The 25,364-nt window shown below is 43.7% G+C and overlaps 1 protein-coding gene across 1 annotated transcript in view; it reads left to right on the plus strand.

Moving 5' to 3' along the window:
• Nucleotides 1–7,977: 7,977 nt before the first annotated feature.
• Nucleotides 7,978–25,364, plus strand: part of LOC133931762 (SH3 and multiple ankyrin repeat domains protein 1-like) — a 28,663-nt gene continuing 11,276 nt past the window's right edge. The window contains 14 exon segments of the mRNA XM_062378712.1: nt 7,978–8,563; nt 11,962–12,165; nt 14,022–14,093; nt 14,185–14,293; nt 14,487–14,638; nt 15,599–15,766; nt 16,884–17,000; nt 17,107–17,184; nt 17,329–17,395; nt 17,603–17,795; nt 17,947–18,059; nt 19,002–19,139; nt 20,305–20,418; nt 21,046–21,124. Of these exon segments, the coding sequence (XP_062234696.1) occupies nt 8,069–8,563; nt 11,962–12,165; nt 14,022–14,093; nt 14,185–14,293; nt 14,487–14,638; nt 15,599–15,766; nt 16,884–17,000; nt 17,107–17,184; nt 17,329–17,395; nt 17,603–17,795; nt 17,947–18,059; nt 19,002–19,139; nt 20,305–20,418; nt 21,046–21,124 (2,099 nt within the window). The 5' untranslated portion in view covers nt 7,978–8,068.

The following is a 25,364-nucleotide window of genomic DNA, read 5'->3' on the forward strand; positions in this document are numbered from 1 at the left end:
ATCTCTGCCTCATTAACCTCACTGTTTGCTGATGTAATCCGGCTTCTGTGCTGCCGAGCCGCCCGTTCCCAACCAGCAGGGTCAGATGGTCCTTCGCTGGGAACATTCTGGCTCATTTTTGGGCCGTAACAACCGAGCGTAGATTCCAATTTCCACAAATGAACCTGGACTCAAGGACTCATTTAGTACCCTTCTTGCTTTTCTCTGTTTAGCATCCAACTGCAGTTTGTGTTCTCCCAAAACAAACAGTGATGAATGTTCACTGCCTTTGTTTCCTCACACTCTATTTCGCCCTCTTAGCTTAAAGTGTGTTAATAGTGATAGCAGGGTAATGGTCATAAGAAGAAGCAAGGGTCTCCTTGTCTGTAAAACCCATAGATTTTATATAAAGATAGGGGACACTTCCTCTCACTGTACAAAAAAGCTGCAATATTCCAGATATGAGAGCTGCCTATTGGCGCTTTTGACGTCATATTGTAGTAGTAATGATCGCGGTATGGAGGAGCCGTATCAAGGTCCCACCTATACACGTGTGCGACCAATCACAAGTCAGTCGCAGCTGCCAATCATAATATTTCAACTTGTTTTTACAGCATCAAATAACTAATTAAATATGTACGGAACATATATCTGTATTATAAGAACTACTCTAAAATGACAGAAATCATATTTAATGTGTGCTCTGAAAACATGTTTTCCAAATTGAGTTAATGTCCCATCTGCTAACATGGAGGAGGCAGGTTGTGTGATCTTTTCTGCAGCCAGCAGATTTGGCTTCACTTTTAGGGACCTGTCATGTCGTCCATCTTTATATATGCAGCGAATGCTAAAACCAATTGGACTCATTACACGGAAGATGGACGAGCTGAAAATGGGGCCTGACAGGCATTGACATGGTCCTCACTTTGTTAGCCATGTCTAACAGCATTTATTAGTATCGTGTTGACTTTTTGTCTCTCAGTGTTACCTTAATATCAATGGACACACAAGGTAAGTGAAACTGTCACTGCTGGACGGTCTGTTCGTGGCTGTTTATCTGACATAGAATCCACCTTAAAGCCTCAAAGCTGCACTCATCTGCGTGTGTCTGACTAGTCTGTCTGTGGCCTGCTTTCAGTTTGTCCTGAGTACTTTACTTAGGAGCTCTGAGACAAGAATAAAAAGTAAAAGATGCCCTTGAAAAAAGTTATTTGTCTAGGAATTTTATAACGTTTTAGAAATGTTTTGAACCTGCATCTACACTTCTTCTTTGTTGCTGTTTAGCGGAAGGCAACCTGCTGCCCCGTTGCCTTTTTAAGATTCAGGAAGAATTTCATGACATTTAAATTCTTTCGTTTCATGTGCTAAGAGCAGATGGGAACTTTGTGTTTTATGGAATTAATTAGTTTATGGGAAACGATAGAAATAAGGCATTTTACTTTTAAGCACAGAGCACCAATTCATTATTTGTATGTATGTCATGTCCACGTTATCAAGAGACTGGCCATAATGCACCAACTCACACTAGCTGCTGTGTTATGTCTCAGTGCTGCTGCATTGTCGAAGGGAACATTCTAATACAAAAAGAACAAGAACATTGCGTCTCAAATATTGGCCTGTGTGGATTAGCTCATTAACTTGCAATCATAACCTCCACTAACACTTGAAATTGTGAGCCGTTCGAAGACATTAAATGTGCTTCGTTAATATTATATGTTATGTGGAAGGAGCCACAGAAGATTTGTAAAACTTGTGCAGAGCTAGATTGACACTCAGTGGAGCGCATACCTTCACCAAGGCCCAAAAGTCCCCTCATAAAACCACATTTAAATTCACTACACACTGAATTTTATTTGGATCTGCACCAAATTGCACACACTCGCATACATGTCATTCCCCCTAACATGCCTGATTGCTTTTTCATCAATATCCATGAATTATTCTCTGAGAAATCAATGAAAATATTGAAGAGCTCCCCCTATCTAGCAATGTTAAAGAAATTTTGGGGGAAATGTATTACCTACAACTGCCCTCTATCCAGATCCGTGAGAAAATACCATGCTATCGTGAAGATTTTTGGTCATCAGTTAGAAAAAGTAAAAATTAGGGAATCCTGTTTTATGGAATTCTGTTGTGTAGTCGTGCAGGGACGCTGTAGCTTTGTATCAAACAATGATTGGGGAAGTCTCAAAAACAGCCCCGGCGATGTTCACTCCTAAATCTGTACCGCATTGAGGTCTCCCAGCCTATACAGCCAAGTTTAGCCCAAGTGAGGCCCTGAGCGCACGCTCCACCTGACCCAATTATATCCAGTCTGAGGGGAAAGATAGCCCACTTTGATCGACACGAGACCGCCAGCAAAGCGAAGCTCGGGCTTACTGGTCTGGCATTTACTGCTACCTGCTCCACGTTTTTTTTATTTACCAGGCCTGATGTGTTTGACGGCTGCCTAATGAGTCAAACTGTGCAGGGTACACTGTGTGCCGGGAACACACGTGCTGGGTGGAGCTGATGAGCAGTTTGTAACCTATAGCTGGAGCTGCTTTTCCCTTACAAGAGGGTGTCCTCGGTGAGGTGGCAATTAAAGCGATCAAACGAGCAGGATGCTCCTTGTGAAATGGAGAGAGAGGAAGCTGATTGTTTCAATCATCCAATTAATGCCTGATTAGCAGGGTTATCATTTCTGTTTGATTGGCATCAGATATGCAATTGATTAATTGACGTCTGTGTGTGTTGCATGGGAGAATATCTCCCCTGCTGAGGGAAATACCCGTCTGCAGGAGATGATTGTGTGGCTGGTGTTATCTGCCTGTAAAATGAATCAAAGACACCGTAACTTTCAATTAGGCTCCTGCAATTCATCTGATTTTTATCAAGCATAGATTTAATTAGCGCTTGAAAATACAAAGCCTAGTAATGGCAACAGGAAGGCATACAAATAATATAATAAAGAATGCAGACAGTGAAATCTAAAGGATTTTTTCCCCATTGAAATGTCCTCTTTAAATTTAATTTATTTATCCTGTCGCATTAAACAACAAGGTTCCCACTTATCATACCCCAGTTTGGCCCTTTCCCCCGTAATATCCCACATCCGAGCCCCACCTCGAGATCTGATGCACCATTCACATAAAGCTAAATGTCCTCTCCTCCCGAGTTTAGTGTTGTTGGAGTAGGTCTAGAGTGTCCTCAACGACTCCTCGGTGTAAAAGAGGCTGAAGGGTGGAGACCCAGAGAGAGGGAGCGATATAGAGGACAGTACTTGGCCGTTCCACTTTAGCAGGACGTAAAAGTGGGACAATCTGTTCCATGGACCGTTTCCAAATCTGCTTTCCGGGGACCGATACACTGAAAATATATCTCTATACATGCTCCGGCCTACATAGGGAGAGAGTGGAGTGAGAGACGAAGAGAGACAGAGATTGACAAAAAGTGTGAATATGAGATTAACTGATAAGATCTGTACAGTATATTGTGCCAGGACTGGACCGAATTTCCCTCAAGACTGATGGAAAAAAAGGGGAGAAACCTCAAAACCAGTAACAACAGCTCTCAGAGCAGACTCTACTAAATACAGATAAAGGTGATATATGTCAATTACTAGAGACAGAGCCAATAAATCAGGGGTGACAGGCATTTTTCATTGTTCATAATTTATAATGCAGCAAAGTTGAGTGAGTTATTTGCCCCAAAACAGGCATAATGTTTGTTTATATGGAACCCCAAGGAGTGAAAGCAGCCAAATGAGCCCCAAAGTCATTATTGCTACACTGCTGCACTTTCCAAAGAAAGAAGGGCGTACGGAAAATATCTCAGAGGAGGCGAAGATGGAGAGAGAGGAGAGATGTAAGGGACCTCTGCAAATATCACCATCCATCCATCTTTGCTTTCCATGTCTCAAGGAAGGGCATCGATCACTGTCGCCATTATCATGATTAATCAGCCCCTGATTCTTCATCTTGGATTTTCTCAGAGTCTGTTGACCCAGAATGAAAACCTCTCCCAGTCTTCTCATGAGTCTGAGGATCAGAGGTTGAGCTTCTGAACGGGTCCAATGAACAGAGCAACTCTCCCATTCCAATCTTCAGATATTATTGTCTAAGTTTTGAGTGAGAAGCTCATAACATCCGAACAAATCTGTTATATGAAGTTTTTGGATTTTGTTGTCCGATGAAAATACAGTATTTAGTAATGATTTTTTAAATAATTATGATATTTATTATTTTCATGTATACTTACCTTACCAATACATTACATGAACTTGTCACTGATAAACTCAGCCTACAAGAATTTAAGATATGACCAGATTTAAGCTTCAGAAATTCAACATTTAAGTATGATGACTGAAATATCTAACCATGATCCGGACGAAGGCCACCTCTTTTGGTCTGGACTATATTTTTGACCAGTGGCACCTTTCACTCTTGTTTTGGTTTGATCTCAACTGATAAGTCCAAAGGTCCAGACCAAACAAGATAGGTGTAAAATGGTTCTAAGATCTGGACCATACAGATTTAAACATGTTAGACTGTTAGGCCTTGGTGGAGGTATGAGCTCTACTAAGTGCCATTCTTGTAAGATTATCAAACAGCTTTTCCTTACCTGTTATACTTTATCTTATGGCTCCCACCCCCTCTCATCCCTCATCCAGCTACAGCTGTCCTCTCACCCCCTCCTCCCTTTCCTCTCTCAATCTGATTACTCTGCTTTATGCTAACTATAACTCTCCCTGTCTTTCTCTCTTGTGTCTCCTCCTTTTGCTTTTACATCCCAATTAGTTGGCTCCTGTCGACTCTCGGCCTGTCCGCCTCGTTCCTTATCTTGCCCGGTGCAGACTCAATGTTGTTAAATATTTTATGAGACTTTGTCATAAATCAACCTTCTCTATTCCCTTCTGTTGTGCTTGAATGGTAGTGTTAATCCCCAGAAACCTCGTGAGGGTTTTGTCAGCTATTGACGTTTTGAGCGTGTGAATCATATTCAAGAACAATGGCCAGAGTGGATTGTCCCCCATGGTTAAATGTATGCTGAGTATGGGTTTCCAGCCATTTAAAGCTGAGCTCTTTTGTGGCTATTGATGGGCAGTAAGGTCCTTTGTGTTAAAGCCAGCAGTAGAACAACTTAATGAAAAACTTTTATATGGCTATCTAACCTCACACTTTTTACTAAACACTTATTGTTTTGAATGCCTTTTCATTTATCCTTTTTTTTCACAAGTTGCTGCAGTTTCTTATCAGAAACCGTCAGTTTTCTTTACTTGCTCTGACAGACATTGTGTTTGTGTGGCCCACCCTGTCATTGTCAGAACATCTAGGGGAATCAACCATGCTTAGTCCTCTTCCTGCTGTGGTATCCTCTAAGGAATCCTCAACTAGCTGACTTCCTCTGAGCCAGTGAGACATGAACATACCAGGCTGGGACTGTTTTGAATTCATCCCATCAATCATTCATACACTGCTGACTTTATATGGTCGCCTTTATAGGTGCAGTAACTGTTATTTTGTTTTATTCCATTTCATAAAACAACCATTTTCATTTGGTTGCGTCTTGTTGTTTAACAAAATCAGATTAAGATCAATCTCTCGCTGACTCTTAATATTTATATTTTGCTGCAAATGTGTTGCGCTGATTTTTCAATCTTTACCCTGTTGTTCCCCAAAAGGTATGAGGAATAACAGTTAGGGAAAGCAGACACACTTAATTTTTTCTATAATTCTGCAATTTGTCTTTATTGCTTTATGTGAATCATGAACACATTGTAGGACCTACAATGTAGGTGATAAAACCATGGACGGTAGATCGCAATAAGACATTTTTAACAAAAACATTTTGCCCTTAACATGAGTCAAAGTCTAATGCATAACATAAGTTAATTTAGAAACTTGTTAAACCAACCTACTTTTCTTTATGTAACCCATTCTACAATGCTCACACATTTAAACCGAACAACAACCAGAGGTGGAGCCAAATAAATGAATTTAATTACAAAATCATGGAGCATGGGCATGGCCATTTTAGTATATACATAGATGGATAGATATCTAGCCCAAATGAAATTTAGGAAAAAAGATCCCAGTCACAAAATAAGAAAGGAAGGTGTAGAGTTACATTTAAGCCCTTTAGGGCCATAAAGGGAACTCAAGTTTTAGAGGGTGTAATAAGCTAAGCTAGTAGTTTACGAGCTGATAATGCCAGACACCTTGGTCACCTTGGCCATGTTCCTTCATCAATAGAGTATTTCTGGATATCTTATCAGTAATTTATTGACTGCATGTGGGTAATCTGGGATTGAATGATTTTTGACGTGTCCTAATTTGAGTTTGTCTCCATGAGTTCCATCTGTCCATCGTTCAGATAATCATCTATTTCAGACCCCCAACTCATATTATATTCAGAGCACCACATTGCCAATGAGACAGTGGGAGATTCCCAGCGTCATTCGCCATCATTAAGGCGGCTGTTGGCAATGGTCCAGATCTACATGATGGCAAGGGGGAAAAGGGAAAAACAGGGACAGTACATATGGAGGCACCAGTTTGCCAAATCAGAAGCACAATGAAGTCTTAAAGCCCAAAATCCACCCAGTAAGACACTTTCAAATTGCTGTGGGTGATGCAGCTTGTTTTTGTTGGTCAAACTTGTTTTCCTGCTGCAGATAACTGGCCAAAATGCAGAGGACCTGACACCATGTCAGCCAAGATATTTTCACATAATGTCAGTTGAGTTATGTTGCACGAAGCGTTTTAGCCATTAAAACTATCCACAGTAACAATCTATTCTCCCCAAGGTCCTCTTAACAGACTTTACACACGGTCTTCAAGGAAGAAAGCAATCGATCATAAGACGTATCCACTCAGAGAGCCCTCATCTGACCTGAGCCTCATGTAGCCACAACACTTAACATTTTAATTAAGGGTCCTGACCTCTGCTCGTCTCAGCTGAAAAACCTCCTGAACTTTTGCAGGATTCTACAAACTAAATTGAATTTGGCACATTCTCAAACTATTTCAACAACTGGACACAGAGTCAGAGCCAGAACTTTCAGATGCAACAAGGAGCAGGATTTATCTGGATACCTCTTCTGCTAATCCCATTAAATGTAAAATGTGGCCTGATGTTTTAGTAGGTCGTCCAGGTAATCTGCGAATGAGAAAGCTGGAAAGTTGTCCAAGGATAAGCTTTCAGATGTCATGCAGCCATGTCTCGCAAATAACCTGGATTTACTAACTACAACTAGAAGTTCATTTGGGTTCACAGACCCCAAATGTTAGCAAACACTTCTTATCAACTGCAGGTGAAATTAGCATTTTTCCACGATCTTGCAGTTACAAATAAACCCGTGTGAATTTAGCTTGGAGTATACTGCAGATAGCTTCATATAACTTCTTGAAGCAAGGTCAGTTTTGTTTGTGGAGGGTTGCCAAAATGTATCGTGGGCAAAGTATCACCCTGTCTTTATCACATCATCATTGTCCAGACAGGTGGAGGGACTGGAGGGAAAGAAACCAATGATCCATTGTGACAGCTCATTTAAAAATAACACCTGCACAGTGAACATCGAGTTGTGATGATGAACAACACTGAGCTGAGGGTGGATTTTCCCTTTCAGGACCCCACAGTTAGCTGTCGGACCAGGGTCGTGCCCCAGACATGGGTCGGCTCCATTATCACAAAGCACCAATGATCTTGACCTCATGCAAAGCTAAATCTCATATTCAACTCATTCCCTCCTGCAAAGAACTTGTGATGCAAATTCACAGAGTTTATATATAGTCCGTCTTTCATCAGCCTGCTATTCCCCGATGCATTCCGAGCGGCTAAATGGAAAATGTGGACCAGCTCTGTGCTCATTCACCGATGTGGACCTATTAGCATTGCCCGTGGCTAGTATTTCTATTATTGCACGTGTCTTTTTCTAATGTTGTAAAGTATCACTGAAATGTTCCGGAGATAAATGACCAAAGGTTACTCCCTTCTCTCCCACAGCATGTTTCTAAGGACGAGGCCAGTCTCATGGGATAGCCATGACTTGTCTTCATGACAGCTATGTCACTCAGCCCTCTCTGCAGTGACCCCTGCACAGCAAAGGATGCTGGGAAATAATGAGCACTTTTATCCCGGTCAGGATGACAAAGATGGGGAGGATGAGGAGGAGGAAGAGGAGCAGGGAGGAGAAAACACAGACGGGGAAGATGGACGTGACTCGGAGAATGGAGGGTTAGAGGGTCTGGATGAGGAGGACATGACGAGAGGACGACAATCCTGGGAAGGGAAAGGTGGCGAGGTGGTGAAACCAGCTGCCATAGTGATCGGCCGACAGAGAGCGGACAGGCCGCTGAGGCCGGGCCATCGAGGATTCGGTTACATGTCAAATCAAGCTCCGTTACACCACCAAGCAGCCAATAAGCAGCAGCAGCAGCATCCTTTCAATGCAGCCAATCAGCAGCCTCATCACCCTGGCCTGAATGCGCTGCAGAAGAGACGAGCTCCCATGGAGCGCAGCATGACCACGATGGCTCCTCTAGAGGACACCTTCCTGACAATGATGGTGTTTCGTATTGGAATTCCAGACATCAAACAAACAGTAGGTGCATGTCCTCCCTATGGCCAAATGCAACGCAAAAACACTCATGGCATGAAGACATCTTCAGATGACAGAATCTCGTGTTCTTCTAGACTCCTAATTAAGCACAGATTTAAATCCATAAAGCAAAAAAGTCAAATACTCTAAAACTTTGTTGTACAGTTTGGCTCCTCGTCTTTAAAATCTATGAGAATGAACCATCGACTACAATCAAATCAAAATCCAACATTTAAACAAATCTCCCTCAGGGCGCCACTTGAGGGAAGTGTCTCTGATATTACTGCCTCAGAACTGAAAGCTTTACATGAACTCACATTGAGGAAGTTTAGAAACATATACAGTATAGACATCAGACTCATTTACAGTGTTAAGGCAATAACCTTGAATGATTGTCTTGTTTCTGTGTGGACATAACTAAACCTGTAAATGTTATTTTAGTGGTGCAGGGGGTTTCATGTGGATTTAGAGAGGAATTCTATTATTCAAACATGTAACCTGGATTTTGTGATAATAAAAAACGAATTATCCACAGAGATGAGGTAAGAGCACAACCTTGGACCTCGGCCACTATATTCTCTCAATGACTCATCAGGTTTGCTCTTGGTTGCTGCATTCGTCTGTTTTTCAACGCCTTCCTCCTCATTGTTTTCAAGCCTGCTGTCTTTTCTAATGGAAGCCGAAATGATTCACAACTGTTTCCACTCCAAAGCCGGTTTATTTTGCATCCCCTAAATGAAAACATTATTCAGGTTTATAGCTGCAGTGTTGACTCCACATCTGTTGGAAATTAGTCTCTGAAAATAGTGTGCACGGCTGTAGTGGCACATCTCTTGTTTCAAAGCCTTTTTCACTCCAGTCGTCCCATAAGCCCAGGGATACGTCCCTGAAGGAAGAAGACGGCGCTCGTGTTGCGTCACCTGTGAGGGCAGACGTACGTGTTTTCCGTCAACACAACCATGTCTCGGTCATGTATCGTCATAATTAGTTCCCAAAACTGAAGTTGGCATCAATTCACAAGTACAGCTCTCAGCTGAGCGGTGGCGGCAGGTGTGAATTGGCAAGCGCAGTCACACATCCAGGTGAGAATGGAGTCCCGACTGTAATCCCCCTCCCCACCATCTTCCTTTCTGCAATTTCAACTCCCTCGAACTTGCCGGCTGCTCTACATGTCAGCCGATCTGCCCTCAATATAACAGTAATTGCTAATTATCTAATAGGTTTTTAATGAGTTCGGGGAGAGCCAGTTGCTCTGGAATATATGGAGGGCCTCGGTGTTGCTCGTAGGTCTCCGTCAGCCACAGGCGTCGGGTTCGGCTCCGCAAACCGCGGACTACACTCAGCACCTCACGCCGTGGAGCTGAAAACTATTGTTGAGTCAAATGCGAGGGAGACGACAAGAGGGACGGACATGTTGGAAGCGGGTTAAAGAGGGCGAGAGGGGAGACGGATGCTATGAAGAGCAAGTTGGCAGCGAATGAACAAAGTGGGAGATTTACACTGCGCGTTTAGATAAACCGTAATAATAAAAGTGTCAGAAAATCCCTTATTGTATAAAAGAGAACGATGGGGAGGGGAGTGTCACTGTAATACAAAGTATACATTACATTAGACATCTCTCCCAGGAATTATGCACTCTGTGTCTTCCACACACGCACACGCACACGCGTTCTTTACAACTCAGTTATATATGGTCATGTGGTTTACCTCCCAGGGACCACCGAGACATTGCTACGGCAACGGGTGCCTGACTCCACTAATGAATCGGTTGCCATGCCAATAGAGTTGGCTACATTATCAAACTGTGCAAACTAGTGGGGGGGGGGGGGGGGGGGGGGTCGGCGGAGGGCGGGGGCTCGAGGGGAGCAGAGGGACATGGAAGTGTGCTGAGCTGTGCAATTATACTTACAGTGCGCTGAGATGGAACAATGGCGTAGATGCACACCTCTCATTGAGACGCCTCAGCTCCGTCGTTAAGACCCACTCCGGCTCCGTCCTGCGGCTCCAGGCTCTAATAAGTAAAGGGGAGAAAAGATTGTCTTCCTGTGGAAATGGAATAATATGAGGGAATGGGCAGCGCACAAATCACCGTGAAATCATAATACATCCAAGGCATTTTTCTTCACACCCATACAGTACGAGGGAAAAGAGGATTTTTTTCTCCAGACTACTTCCTCTCCTGGATCAGGGTGCAAATGTGACATGCAATATTTATCCCGGTGTGGAATCGTTCTTCATTCAGGGCAAAAGAGAAATAATGTTGTGTATGTAAGTCAGAAAAAGCATATAAGTCATATTCTCTCCACTGATTTGACAGATGATCAATTATTAACAAGTAATGCATTCATATTCTGCACACACCACACACTCATGCATTCATCACTCACCAGCTGATGTTAAAACCATCATGCTACATTATTTATCCATAATGATAAAGTGCAACTACATAGTATTATTTATTGAGACAAAGGTTTACACATAGAAACTTGTGCATTAAAAAAAAGCTGTTGTCATAATGATATGAACACCTGCGCTTAGAGACAGAAACAGTCCGATTTCCGTTCTAAGATCAGAGAAAAGGGACAGAGATCAAAACAAGACGGAGGGAGTCTGAGGCAGCTTATGAAGTCTGGCCTGCTACTCCTGCTACTCCACAGTGGTGGAGGAAGTATTCAGACCTGTTACTTCAGTAAAAGTAGCAGCGGCGAAAAAACCACACTTTCCGAGACATCTCTGTTAATAATAAGAATCGCGAGACAATCTGGGGCTCATGTGGAGCAGAAAATGATTTGGCTCTTTTCATCATGTCATCTTGAAGAAGTCCCATAGAAGGAAAGTACATGTAGGTATCTCCGCCTCCTATAGAACTATAGACCTGACCGAAAGGTTATAAAGCTTGAAAAAGGATGATCATAATGTAGGAATTATGTCTTTCAGATTTCAGATGAATAGTATAGTAATAAATTAACTATTGCAACCAACAATGATCTACAGCTCATTAACATCAACCATCATTCATCATTGTATGAAATAAATCCTTGGAGACAAAATCACCTTCATGTAGTCATGTCGCAGCGTTTCCTATGGTTCTTTAAACCTGCTGCAAATAGTGCTGCTGCTAATCTGTCAGTATGAACTCGAGTTTTATTTTACTGTTTCTATTTCATCTATTGTATCAATTATGGCTTAAATATGCAATTTCAAGAGTTTTTTAATTGGATATTTGGAAATCATGTTGCACCTCCCTGCCCTTGAGGTTCACAACCCCTAATTTTGGGAGCTGCTGCTGCACCATAGAACCACCCTTTTTCTGCTTTTTGTTCTGCTCAGCCATTTTAATTTCTGCCTCCAAAAACTCCCACACGTGACCTCTGCTTTGCCCTGTGTCCCATGTCTGTCAGAGGTGTCTCCAGTTTGACCAGGACTGCACGGTGTGGAGCGCCAAGCAGCAGATCGTCCTCACCCTCAGCGAGTCACTGTGGGACGTCTACAATTACGGCCTCTTCCAGCCAGCTGGAGACGGACGGGACGCCAAGTTCCTGGAGGAGGAGCGGGCCCTGCGAGACTACTCCCAGTCCTTTGAGAAAGGCGTGCCTTACCTGGAGGTATGGAGATGGGAAGGATGGGAAAGTTCAAACAGTCAGACAAATGAGCATTTAGAGTTTTTTTTTTTATATATGCCTGTTAAGTGAGGACAAAGTTAAGTTACATTGTTTATATATTTTATTTTCTCATCAAAATCAAACAGGCATGAATAAGAATCTGATTGGGAAACCCTTCATTAATTTGTTTGTTTGTTTAATAACCACGTCCTAATAAAATACTAAGAATCACTCTATCATATTCAGTCCAGTATTACTGTGCTTAGATTATTCAGAAAGAACATCATCTAAAAATACTAAAAGAATATGCACATTGTTGATTTGATAGATTTCATTATGTAACATATAAATTATATTGTATTTCTTCACTGTTTGGGATGTGGGTTGTTGCAGGCATTAGTGAGAAGTTTCATGCTGTGTTTTGATTATCTAACAGCGCCCCCTGCTGGTCCAGCTTGCTGTAAATGTTGAGTGCTGCTGGGTGGGGCTGAAATCGAATCCCTGCTCTCAGGGTTTGGCTTCAAAGCGGCGTGTTTACATTCTGGACAAGGTTCCAGATTAGGACAAGTCTGTTTAGTGATGAGGCCTCGTGACTGGATTCCACTCCACAGCAGAATGTATCTCACAGCACCTCGAGTGGATGTATTTATAACACCAGTAATGCCATTTTGTTAAGCCAGCTTAGTGCACATTCACTGGTCCAGTAGTTCATCCACACAGTTAGTTCTGAGTGTGTACCACCACATACCAGTGAGCACGGTGTGGTAATTTGATTCTATTCAAGTTGATTTCCATCATCCTGACGCTGCACAAACGCAGCCGCTCTGAGGTGCAGTGTGTGCCTCAGTTCAGCAGTAACTTAGTTCTATACTCGCACCTCCCGGCTCTTCTGCAGTTTAACGGTTTGTCATCACACTGCAGTAAAGGTGTGGACACCCCACATTAAGAGAGGCGGTTTTCACTGGCACCTCGGAGTATTCAGAAAGGAAGACACGGTAAACCGACAAGACCTCAGTCGAATTTTCAAAGTCCGGTTCTCTAGACAACGATTAAGGCCAGTGCTTTCAGAGGGTGGTCACCAGATAAAGAGAAGGGGTCTTATGATGACAACTAAAATTTTGAAACAATTAAAAATGTCTTCGGACATGTATGTGACATAATTACATGTATGTGACATGTATGTGACATAATTGAAAGCAAAACAGGAAAAATTGCGACATGTACAAGTTATTGATTTGTTTTGTTTTTTTTCCAGATCAATATCTTATTGTATCCATTTTGTCTCTGACACTGTTATTTTTAGGGTCATCTGAATCTAAAAGCTTTTAGAGAGACACTGATATAACAGCAATAAATCTAAGTTAGCTAGTGCTGCTCAGTACGGAGCCCCCCTCCAAACAAAGTGCAGATATCAAAATAGCCTGTTGTGAGTACATTATATTTTAGTACTATGCAGTTTGACATATACTATGGCTTTGCAGTATGCAGTTTATGCAATATTTGCTGTTAATTAAAGAAAGTTGCTTGAGGCTCTAGTATTTAATCATCATTAGAATGAATAATCAGAATTAACTCTTTTACTTTGTCTGTCTTCTTTGCCTCCATGCCCCCAATTTACCTTTTTATAAAGAAATTCATAGAACTGGCTGTTCTGGCTTATTTGGAATTATTTGCTCTAAAACTAATTCCCAGCCTGACTTCTGTTCTTTTAATGTTTTCATTGTTTAGCACCATCTGAGCCACAGATGTACAGCACAATGATCTTTTCTCTTATTTTCCTCTTTTTACACCTTCAGTGATAAACTGTGTTGCAGAAGGATTCTTCACAGTTTTCAAACAGATCTTTTTCTGCTCCTCAGTTTAGGTACAAGACCAGAGTTTATAAACAGACCAACCTCGATGAGAAGGCTCTTGGAAAGCTCAGCACAAAGGTATTTCTTCTCTTCTCTGTGAGACATTACTGCTGTAAACGGTTCATTTCCACTAACTGGCACCTGTCTCCTTCCTCTGCACCACTCCCAGGCCAGTCTAAAGAAGTTCCTGGATTATATTCAGACTGGAGCAACAGAGAAAATAGCAAAAGTCCTTGATAAAGGTCTTGATCCAAATTTTCATGATCCTGACACCGGAGGTGAGTTTGTCACATAACTTTTTGTGAAACTTCTCACTCTGGATTTATGTATAATATAAGAATAATTATTTGCCTTCAAATAAATTATATTGTGATATTGATTGATTTCAAATACTGTGAGAATATCCCATGATGGATTTTCACTTTTCTACCTGCCATCCCTCTTAACCCCTATCACTCCTCCATTGGTCAGAGACCCCGCTGTCTGTGGCAGTGCAGTCAGGGCTGCCAGTGGAGGGCATCAAGGTGCTGGTTCAGGGCGGCGCTCATTTGGACTTTAGGAGCAGAGACAGCTTGACACCAGTGCACAAAGCTGTGAGGGTTCATAATCACGCTGGGTTGCTGGTAAGGACTGGTTTTAAGTTGCACACTCATACTGTAGATTGCAAATGCACAAACTGAATGAGGATTGTAAGGCAAGGCCGTTTTACTTATAAAACACATTTCCTAAACAGAAGTAGATAGACATTAAAGAAAAATGAAATCAAATCCGAAAGCAAAGTTTAAAACAAGTTTTAAGCAAGTTAAGATATTCAAATGAGTAGAATGAAAGTGGTAAAGATGTTTTTTTATCTGGATTTAACAACTGAAATGGATGGAGCATTCCTAAGATTATAAAATATTATATTGTCCATCAAGCCAATTTTGAAGACTTTATAGAAGATTTGTTGAATTTGGAATTAATTTGGTTCCCATTGAATTCAAAGAAGATTTTAGCATTAGCACCTGGAATAAATCTGGGTAAAACATGGTTATTTAGTAAGTTTCTATCCATTTAAAATCTACCTCTACAGGTATTGACATGTTTAAATTATTTTGTCTACCCTCGGTGCAACTTCAAAATGCACTATAACAATCTATGTTGTATACAAGATCAAATGTTAGACTAGAATACCTCCGCCAGGGGCCAACATTTCTCGTTAAAGAAATGTAAAAAACAACTATTCCTGAGTCTGCCTGTTTATCCGGACCTGCTACTAAGTTTAATGGCTTCATCCTGGTGTCATGGCCCCCCCACCACAACATTTCAAACAGAAAAACAAACGCTGATGAAAACATAAACTTGGCGCTGGTAATAATCAAGCTATATGATTATTATATATTGACATGTGATGTGTTTAAAAGTAAAACTTTGTGATTGTATTGGTCAGCATCATCATGAAGTCTAGAAAAATGCCCAACTATATACAACAATCATCTTTTCATTTCTTTCTCCTCGGTTTGTCTGTCTCTCATTACAAACAGACCAAGAACACACACACACACACACACACAGTCTGAAGTTCTTTCCTCTCCTCTTGCCAGGCTCTCTTGTCCCTCGGAGCGTCTCCTGACTACAAAGACCGGTGTGCCCTGACCCCGCTATACCATACTGTGCTGATAGGGGGCGACACGTCCTGCTGTGAGACCCTGCTCTACTACGGAGCGAGACTAGGGACAAGGGATGAGAATGGTTGGGATGAGTCCCATCAGGTAATGGGCAGATCTGTCTATCTGTCCTTATGTGTGTCTGTCTGTCTGTCTGTCTGTCTGTCTTGCTCACTCTATCTTTCTTTCTCTCTCTCTCTCTCTCTCTCTCTCTCTCTCTCTCTCTCTCTCTCTCTTTACATAATACATATAGCTCCCTCTACCTATCTCTCCATGTCGGCTGTCTTTCTTCATCTTCATATTGTAACAATAACCGTCTTTGGTCTGTTCTGTCTCTTCATGTAAACTTGAGCAATGCACCACTGTTCCTTATCTCTGTCGTTCTTGTTATGCCGCCCTCAGTTTCTCTCTCAGCATTTTCTCACACCCCTCTCCTCTTGGCCTTCCTCACCGTCTCTCCATTCCCTCTGCCTCCTCCCATCCCTCTCTCTGTCTATAGCACAGGGATGAAGAGGAGTTTGGAATGGAAGAAATGCATAAGGTACCCTTAATCCCACCATCTCTCCATCCATACCAGCCTCTCACTGAGAATCATGAAATGAAACATCATTTAAAACTGTCACTAAACAGTCGTGGATCAGACGACCACATAGTCTCCTATAATGTTCAAATCTGAGTCATCTTGAGCGGAGTCCAGTTCAGAAAGAGCATTGTATTATTATCTCTTTCTCACTGTAGTTATGGGTGCATTGCCTCCACCATGTCTCTGTGACATTATGGTAAAAATTGCGTTTGTGCTGCGAGCCGGTTGTCATGGTATCTTATTTTGGTTTTGCCGTGCTCTGTGCTTTCTTTCTTTACTTTGTACGTATGATGTGATATTTTAGTCCCTGCAGGGGATATGAGGAAACCTCTCAGGCTGTTGATCGCTCGTTTCTGTTGTTCAAATGTTTTTTTTGCTTCCTTTCTTTTCCTCCATGGTGCAGTGTAAAAGGCTCTGACCTGTTTTTCCAGTAAGAGTAATTATGGATCTAAATGTGGATGCAGGACACAACATTTCCTTTTTCTTATCTCTTCTACAAAATCTCCCCCCCCCCACCTCTTTATCTGCCTAATTCTCTTATACTATACTGCCCTATGTAACCTCCACCCACCTTCCTCCTTCCATACTTAATAACAATGATAATTTGTGGATATTTCTATCACACCCTTGACATTACAGGCTTGCCAGAATGGCTTTGCCCAGCACTTGGAGCATCTGCTGTTTTATGGGGCAGACACCACTTCTCAAAATGCCTCAGGGAACAGTGCACTTCACATTTCTGCCATGTACAACAAGGTGAGTATGGAAATAGATCCCTTATATTAAACTATCATTATGATAATAATTACTGCTGCTTCTTCTAAAGCTGCTAACCAATCACTTCCCCTCTGTGAATCACCAGGAGAGCTGTGTCCGCGTTCTTCTGTACCGGGGAGCAAACAGGGAGGCAAAGAACAAACATGGTCAGACCCCCTTTCAGGTAAGTGTATTCACGATTATCATTTTTTCATCATATGGCTTTGACCAAACTATTCTATTGCAGAGAGAGATAGTTCGACAAAAATAACACTAAATACAATAGCTAGAATAACTATATACTTCATTTTGCTTTCTCTGTTTGCAGCTAGCTGTAGTTTCTGGTCACTTTGAACTCGGGGAAATCATCAAAAACCACAAAGATTCTGACGTAGGTAAGCATTCGAGCCAGACTTCCTCTTCTGAAGGAGCTATTAAACATTGAAATATTAAAAAAATCCCAGCACTTGCCTTTTTTTTGCCCCTATATGATCTCCTTTTCCCCCTAATCTACCTTATTTCTCCCACCATTTCATCCTGTCACATCCTCCCTGCTCCCCTTCCTCACCTCCGACCCCTCACCGTCACACCTCCATCTCCAGTGCCCTTTTTGGAATCGCCAAAGTTTGTTCCCAAAAGAAATGAGAGCGCCCACACACTGCCTCTCCCCTCGCTCCATTCCCACCACCTACTGCGTGCTAACAGTGATAGCACCATGACCCAGTCTGACCCTCTGGCCCTCCCCATCAAGGCTGCAACCAATCCCAACCCTGGACAGGTACTGAAGACCATTAGGTGGATGGTCATCCACTGACTGCTCTGAGATATGATCACTGACAATGTATTGCTTATCAGGCTCTTACAGGAATTGATAGTTCAGCTTTTGACATTCTGTCGTTTTGGGTGTGTTTCTGCAGGCCCAGCGCAGAGCCTCCATCGGCATGAGAAGCTCCAGCAGTCCCAGAACTCGGACCCGCTCCCCATCCAGAGGGAGAGGAGGCCAAAGTGACACAGAGGAGAGGCACCGGCAGCCGCGAGGTAGACAGGGGTAAGTAAGCTGTGGGGGGGAGGATCAGACATGAACTCCGGAGAATGTCCATACATCGGGGTCTGGACTTTCTCCGGAGTTTGCCTTTCACACATGAACAATGCAGCAGGAGATTCTCGGGTCAGACGCTCTCACAAAAACATAAATCTTCATCAGGGTCTTCTTCAGGAGATTATACAGAGTTCAGTGCATGTCTGAAAGCAACTCATTGCTCAGGAGATGGAGCGGGTCGTCCACTAACCAGAGGGTCGGCAGTTCCATTCTAGTTATTCCCCGTTCCGATTGCCAAAGTGTCCTTGGGCAAAATATTGAACGCCAACTTCCTCCTGATGTCTGTGCCCTTAACGTGTGATAGAGACAGTGCTGCACATAGTTGCACTTAATGAAAGTATCTTAACTCTTATTCTAACCCAGGTCCTGTGAGGACATCAACCAACGGGGCGTCTCTAATTTCCAGTTACCCTCAGCTGTATGCAGAGAAATTACTATTTGTGTCTCAGTTGCATGGTTATGCACTATTTTTAACTGCTAGTCACATATTTTAGGTGTGGTGTCACTGTACATTGTTGTTCTGCGAGGCAACGGAGTTGTAGAGATATTCACCTCCCCCCCCCAAAAAAAAGGGCAGGTATCACAGCTCAATGACAACAACTTGGATATAAACAACACAGGAGTCTGTACTTGCAGGACGGAGCAGAAATGTTCGTGCTTTCTTCATGACATATGAATCAATTGCCAGACTGTCAGTAAATACACTGCTGCAGCAGGCTCTCTCCCAGTTGCCATGACTGATGAGTAAGACTCAACACGCCGGCTGTCTGTGATGTGACCTGACAAGCCGCGTGTCGTCTTACTTTGTCTCGCTTGGGTTTTCCACAGTGTGTAACGCGGTCTGATCTCACTGGTTCGGTAAGAGACTCTCCCTCTTTCTCTCTCGTTCTCCCTCCACAGAGCAACCTCTGCGGGCGGCGGGGGAGGTCACATAAAGCGCATGTACAGTGCGGTGCCGGGTCGGGTGTATGTGGCCACACGCGCCCACTCTGCTGGTGGAGACAGGGAGCTCTCAATCAGCAAAGGGGATAAAGTTAAAGGTGAGATGGAGCCAAATCAACAAATTGGCAGGTGACTAATGAGGGAAGTCGTCCCCTGTAAGATCTGTAATCATATTGTTATTGTAGGAGCCATATATTTGATTTGTACTTTCCACTGTATGTTCCTCCTGAGCAGTAGGGGGTATATGTCGGAGGCCGAGGCTGGCCAGAGGAAATCTATGTTCATGCCAGTAACCCGTTTTTGACTGTGCTCATATCATCAGCAAAGTTGACCCCCTCAACACACACACACTTAAACAACATACCATTATAGCTTGATAAATCTAAGTTATCTAGGTTATCTAGTAATGTGGAACATCTCCAGTAGCAGCACACACACTGCTGCTATAGAATGTTCTCATTAAGTGGAGGGCTTCTTGCCTCTGGAGTTTCCTGACGGCCGTCTCAAGCTGTTCGAACTGCTGGCCCACCTCAGCCTCAACCTCAGCCTCAATCTCAAACGGTGTGTGTGAGACAGGCGAGGGAGAGGACAGGATGGGGGACGTCTCTGAATGATCGCACAATAACTTTTTTGAAATGCATATAAATGTTATGAGGTAGTGAGGTCCCAAACGATTGACACTGCATAAGCATTTCACCCGCAGGGTCCAAGATGCACAAAAGCAGATTTTCTTTTATAAATTTGGTTATAAATATGATTTTAAAATCATCATTAATATATTTAATTAAAAACAGTCATATTAGTTTACAGCTCAAGAAACACATTGAAGTGTGCAGTATCAGTCACCACAGTTGTTCTCACACAATCACACAAAAGTTGTCTATTTTACTAAAGGGTGTACTTTTCTTTATCTAAATTTTCCCTCATCTTGGCAATGTTTCGAAAGCGTCAGTGCAGCTGCAGGGCAGGTTGATAAACTCTGTAAAAACATCAACAAGGAGAAGATGTACATGAGGGAAGAGAGGAGTGTAAACAAGAGAAATGAGAAGAACCAGCATCCAGTCATCACAAAGCAAGCTCTCGAGCCTCTCAGTGGATCGTCCACCGTTATTATAAAACAGGTTAATAATGACACACTAGGAGAGTTGGAGGAAAGATGTATAACAGACAGAGAGTAAGAGACACTGCATTTGCTCCCAAAATGATATTCTATCCATCTAACTATGTGCTTTTATCTGTTTATCTGTCTGTGTATTGCCTCAGTATTGAGTGTGGGAGAGGGGGGATACTGGGAGGGAACAGTGAAAGGTCGCACTGGCTGGTTCCCCTCAGACTGTGTGGAAGAAGTGGCGGCTCCCACCAGAGACAATCGATCAGGTAAGACGGATCCAGTGGGAGCTTCGTCTCATGACGTTATTCTAAAATATTAATCTCTTCACGGCAAATGTGTGGGCTGTTTTATAAAGTCCTCTCGGTTCTGTGGTAATCTTCTGAGATTCGCTGTAGCTGACCAGTTTGAGTCTTGTTTATAGATTAAAATAAGTAAATAAGTGACATATTTTTTATCGTTTTCCTCAAGTTTATTATATCAAGAGATAGGTTAACAAGATGTATAGTAATTGTTTAAATTGCTCATAGATTGGTGAACGGGGGCGCACATGAAAATGGGTTACATACCCCCTCAGGCTGGCATTATCCTTTAAGTCACTGTAACACCCAGCACGTCACACTCGTGTTCGCCAGCAGGCCCTTCATCGCAGCAGACAGTGGCACATGTACAGCACAGGCACTCCATTTTCTCATATTTTCCCAGCTGCACCGTTCGCACAGCAAGCAAGCCATATGTCACAACGTTTATAGACACAGAAACATGGTGTAATTACACTTCATTCACTTGAGGCTCGTGCTCAGAACGTGGCGCTCCTATACATAGACGGGGACGGTGTCATGAAGGAAGGTGAAAGTTTGATTCAAGCTTGTGTTTTGCCTCCGTGTGCCTTGCAGAGACGCGTAGCGAGAAAGCCAAGAGGAAGCTTTTCCGAAACGTCACTGTCGGAGCCTACGACGGCACCGACGGCCCCAGGTAAGGAAGCTTGATCCGAAGCTCACGACCTGGCGTAAAGGGGATCAAAACTGGTGAAGTGTCAAGTAAATTGTCCGCAATGTGATCCAGTGCATTCCGGGACAGGCCCAACGAAACCCTGAACCGTTATATCCATCCATCCATCCTTCCTTATATCACTCATCCTTTAGGGGTCCGACGGAGGGCTAACATTGGGTGAAAGGTGGGGGACAACTTGAACAGATCGCCAGCACTTGGCACTACGGACGTAAAGAGACAAACAACCACTCACGCTCACATTCACACAAACGTATAGTCTCCAGCAATCTGCATGTCTTTGGACTGTGGGAGGAGGCCGGACTTACCGGAGAAGTTGAGCAATTGGACAAATATAATGATAAAAAAAAGGGAAAAAAGAATAAAGCTGATTGGCTGCAGCGTCTGATGTAGATTGCCAGTGTGGGCAGCAACTGAGCTGTGAGCTAAGACTGTGAGGCCTCAAGGTGATTGAAGAAGATGACACACAGTTGTTTTGTGGGTATGAGGATCTTCGTGTGCGTGTGCGTGTGTGCGCGTGTGTGTGTGTGTGTGTGTGTCCATGGTCACTCGTTTCCCTTGCTTTCAAGTCGTCCTCTGCGCTTTACGCATCTGATTTGTTCAGATCCTGAACAGCGTCCCATCTCTATTGTTTTGTTCTGTGGGCACGTCGCTGCAGGAAGCCTAAAGAGCAGCCATGTCACGTTCGGCTCTGCCCCCTTTTGGCTCCCCCGGACAAACAGGCTTGTCGCTTCCATCTCCTCTCTCGTCGTGCTGCCTGTTTACACTGAGCACAACAATGGCTTAATGAAAGGTTGGGTTGGGGTTCTCTCCTCCATGACATCTGTCGAAAGTCGCAGTTCGGCCCAGCCCAGGGCAGGTGCTGCACGACGCTTGTGCATGTTTGTCCGAGTGCTAATGTGCATGTGTCCTTCCATGTACATACATCACTCTCCTGATGAGTCATATGGAGGCTGAAAGCAGCAGGCACTGGTTATATCCCATGGCTACTGAGAAGGACTTTGCAGTGGCCACCCAAGGTTTTTTTTTTGCATTACCCTTGTGCTGAGCAGCCCTCACTCTCATTCAGAAAAGGGATTTGCCTTAATGCAGCCGCGCTTGCCTTCTAAATGGAAAAAGTGGCCACTGGGGTTGCGTTACCTGTGTTAAGTTGGCAGAGCGTAATTGCAGCACTGTGGTGAAGTGGTGCTCAATTAAGAGCAAGGTGATCTGGTGCATGTTCCCTCGCTGCGGCTCGGCATTTGGGAGAATGTCAATTACTATTTCAGAGAGAGACAGAAAGAGTGGCAGAGTGTTTGTTAGCCTGGGTGGTGATGACAGATCTGCTTTAGAGGAAAGGAGGGGGCGAGATGAAAGTTGGCAAGTGTGTGTCTCTCTGTGTGTGTGTGTGTTGTGTGTGTGTCTGAGAGAGAGAGAGAGTAAATCCAGGGTGGAAATCAGCTGTTAGTATATCTTTGAAACACCAGTCAGTGGATGGGCTCTCTGTCTCTCTCTCTCTATCCTCTCTCTTGCCTTACAGTTATACCCATCCCCCGCATCCCCACCCAGCAAATTCATCTCTCCATCTCCACGGTGTCGCAACCAAACCCTCTCCCTGTCATCCGCCGGCGCACGCACAGACTATACAGTACACACTCCCCCAGTTGTGATGATCGCCGGTATTCTGTGTCTCTCTCGCACGCGCTTCATCTTTGACATTGTCTTTCCCCTCGTCTGATGCATGTGGGGTGCACAGCAGCACATTCTCTCCATCCTCTCTCGTTCCCCACCTCTCTCCTCCACTCTCGCGGCTCTCTCCGGCTGAGCTCTCGCTGGAAGACCGTGAGGAGGAGGGAGGCGGGAGGAGAGAGGAGGGAGGTGGTGGAGAGCGCGCGAGATAGAGGAGGGGGGGGGGACATGGCAATGGGGGGATGCGGAGAGAGAGATTTCTCTCTCTCCCTCTCTTCTTCGTGGCCGTCACTGGGCCCCAGAAACAGGAGCGTGTGGTTCATTTACAGGTAGCGGCTGTTTCCTCATTCATTGGCTGGCTATGGATGTGAGGAGAGGACAATGGAGAGAGGGGAGAGGTAGATGATGCTATTGAGAGGCCGTGCCTTTTCAAAGACAGACTAATAAGCTATCTGTTCTGTGCGTGTGTGTCTCTTGATCGGCGTGTGTGTATCCGTGTGTCCGTCTTAAGTCTGTATTTTTCCCTGTGCGTGTGAATATCGGTGGGACGGCAGTGGCTATTGAATGGAGACTCTGCAGCATGTTTATTTCTGTGTCTTCCTCCGGTGTGTCTCTGAATGTGTGTGTGTGTGTCAGTGCGTGAAAGGGAGTACATATTGATGCATTTCAGTCAGACAGTGTGGGTGTATTTCATTCTCTTTGAGTCATGCTTTCTTTAAGCAGATATTCTTCATTCACCAGGACTTCCCATTGCTCGCTGCTGCTTTAAAATGCTGCTGTCACATCTTGTCATTTTTCATGTATCCCGGTGTGTCATTAATAATGTGAGGCATTGTGACTGTACAGAAGGATGAATGTGAATGAGTCAATGAGTGGTAAGAGTGCAGTTTGTCAGTCCTTATTGAGGTACCTGTCATTTCTGTGTATGTCTCGGTGTCTGCATGCATTTTTGCCCTTACATGTGTGCGTGCACAGGACTGTAAGCAGCGAATAACACATATATGTGGTTTTCACATATAAGTGTATACGTCACCGTGCCTGATTGCTGTGGGAGTATCTCTCCTGTACGTACAGTATGTGTGTGTATGCGCCGCTCATCCCTCGCTCCATCAACACTAACATCTGTCATTTGAGGTGTCTGGGTATTGTCCCCACATAACCAGTCCCTCTTTGTGTGCGTTCAGAAGGTTAATGGTTAAAAAGTTGCCTTTTTCTCAGTAATTGTAGCTGGAAGAGAGGATGACTCAGTAGGGTACATAATAACTCTGCTCTCTAGTAGGCTCACAGCTCTACTGCGGCCAGTTCAGAGCGAGCGGCTCCTGCAGCCAATGGAGATTAAACACGGACGTTGGTGCTTTTTATGCTTCTAATTGGCCACAGTGATTGATGTGGTGACGGGTGAACACTTTCATGCATGTTAAGTGAACCAGGTGAATTACTGCAAACCGGCAACTTGGAGCCACCTGCCATGTTTCCCCCCTGATAGAAGTGGATGGATCGGTCCACCCACTCGACGTTACTTTGATCCTCAGAAAGGGAAAGCATGATGGAGGCCAGGGTGAGAGAAAAAGGAATGAGGTGTGAGGAGCAGATGGCTGGAAGGCGGCTGTGCGTTGGCGAAACAGTAACATTGATGGAGAACACACGAGGGACGGACCTCAGTAGGGGAATCTAGCGGTCGTCTGTTCAGTGCTAAAGTTGCGGCTTGGTGTCGAAGTCTGGATGTTCAGGCCTGGAGGCCGACGCTCGTGACTCCGCTGTACCTCGGTGACTCCAGAACCACAACTTTGTTTATTGATGCTCCGTTGGATTAAATACACGAGGGCTCGTTGTGGTTGTGCTGTAGGAGACGGTGCAGACATTTTTTTCCACTGTTTTAATGTTATTTTAGCATCAGTATACACGTCGGTCAAGCTGGAGTGATGGTGTTTGCTGCCAGAAACCTACAATCAAAATATCACAGTGGTTCTCTTAAAAGATACATTGATTTATTTTGGACTAAGTGGTTTCATGGCCGAGTTACCCCGACGAGTGGCTGCCAGGCTGCAAATCAAATGATTGTGTTTACATTGGGTTTAGAGGCATTACGATTCAATTTAGTGCCAGAGTGTGGTTCTCAGATCAGCTGACGCCAACGAAGGAGGCAGAGTTTGTGTGTGTGTGGACTCAAGAAGTTAGAAAGCGATGCCTGGCACAATTAAAGCAATGCCATGCGACTGAGCAACAGCACCCCCTGCAGCCACGCGTGGTGGTTAATTCCATTGGCCTCCGTGTCTGAGCGATTAAGTGGTTTTTCTTGTAGAAAAAAAACCCTATCAATGTTTTGCCTGGAGCTCTGGCTGCAAAGTCCAACACACTGAACTGAAACACAACTGAACAGTGGATATTACTCCCGGATCCCGAGAAGAGCTGCTCCGGTAACAAATAAATCAATCTCTGGCTAGAATTCTTAATTTTTCTAAAGTTTTTTTTTTGAATATCGGAGATAAACGCTGGTTTTACGTTACTTCTCAGTCCTCTTAACTAATGTACAGTT

The sequence above is a fragment of the Platichthys flesus genome, chromosome 20, assembly GCF_949316205.1.
Source record: "Platichthys flesus chromosome 20, fPlaFle2.1, whole genome shotgun sequence".
Classification (NCBI taxonomy): Eukaryota; Metazoa; Chordata; class Actinopteri; order Pleuronectiformes; family Pleuronectidae; genus Platichthys; species Platichthys flesus.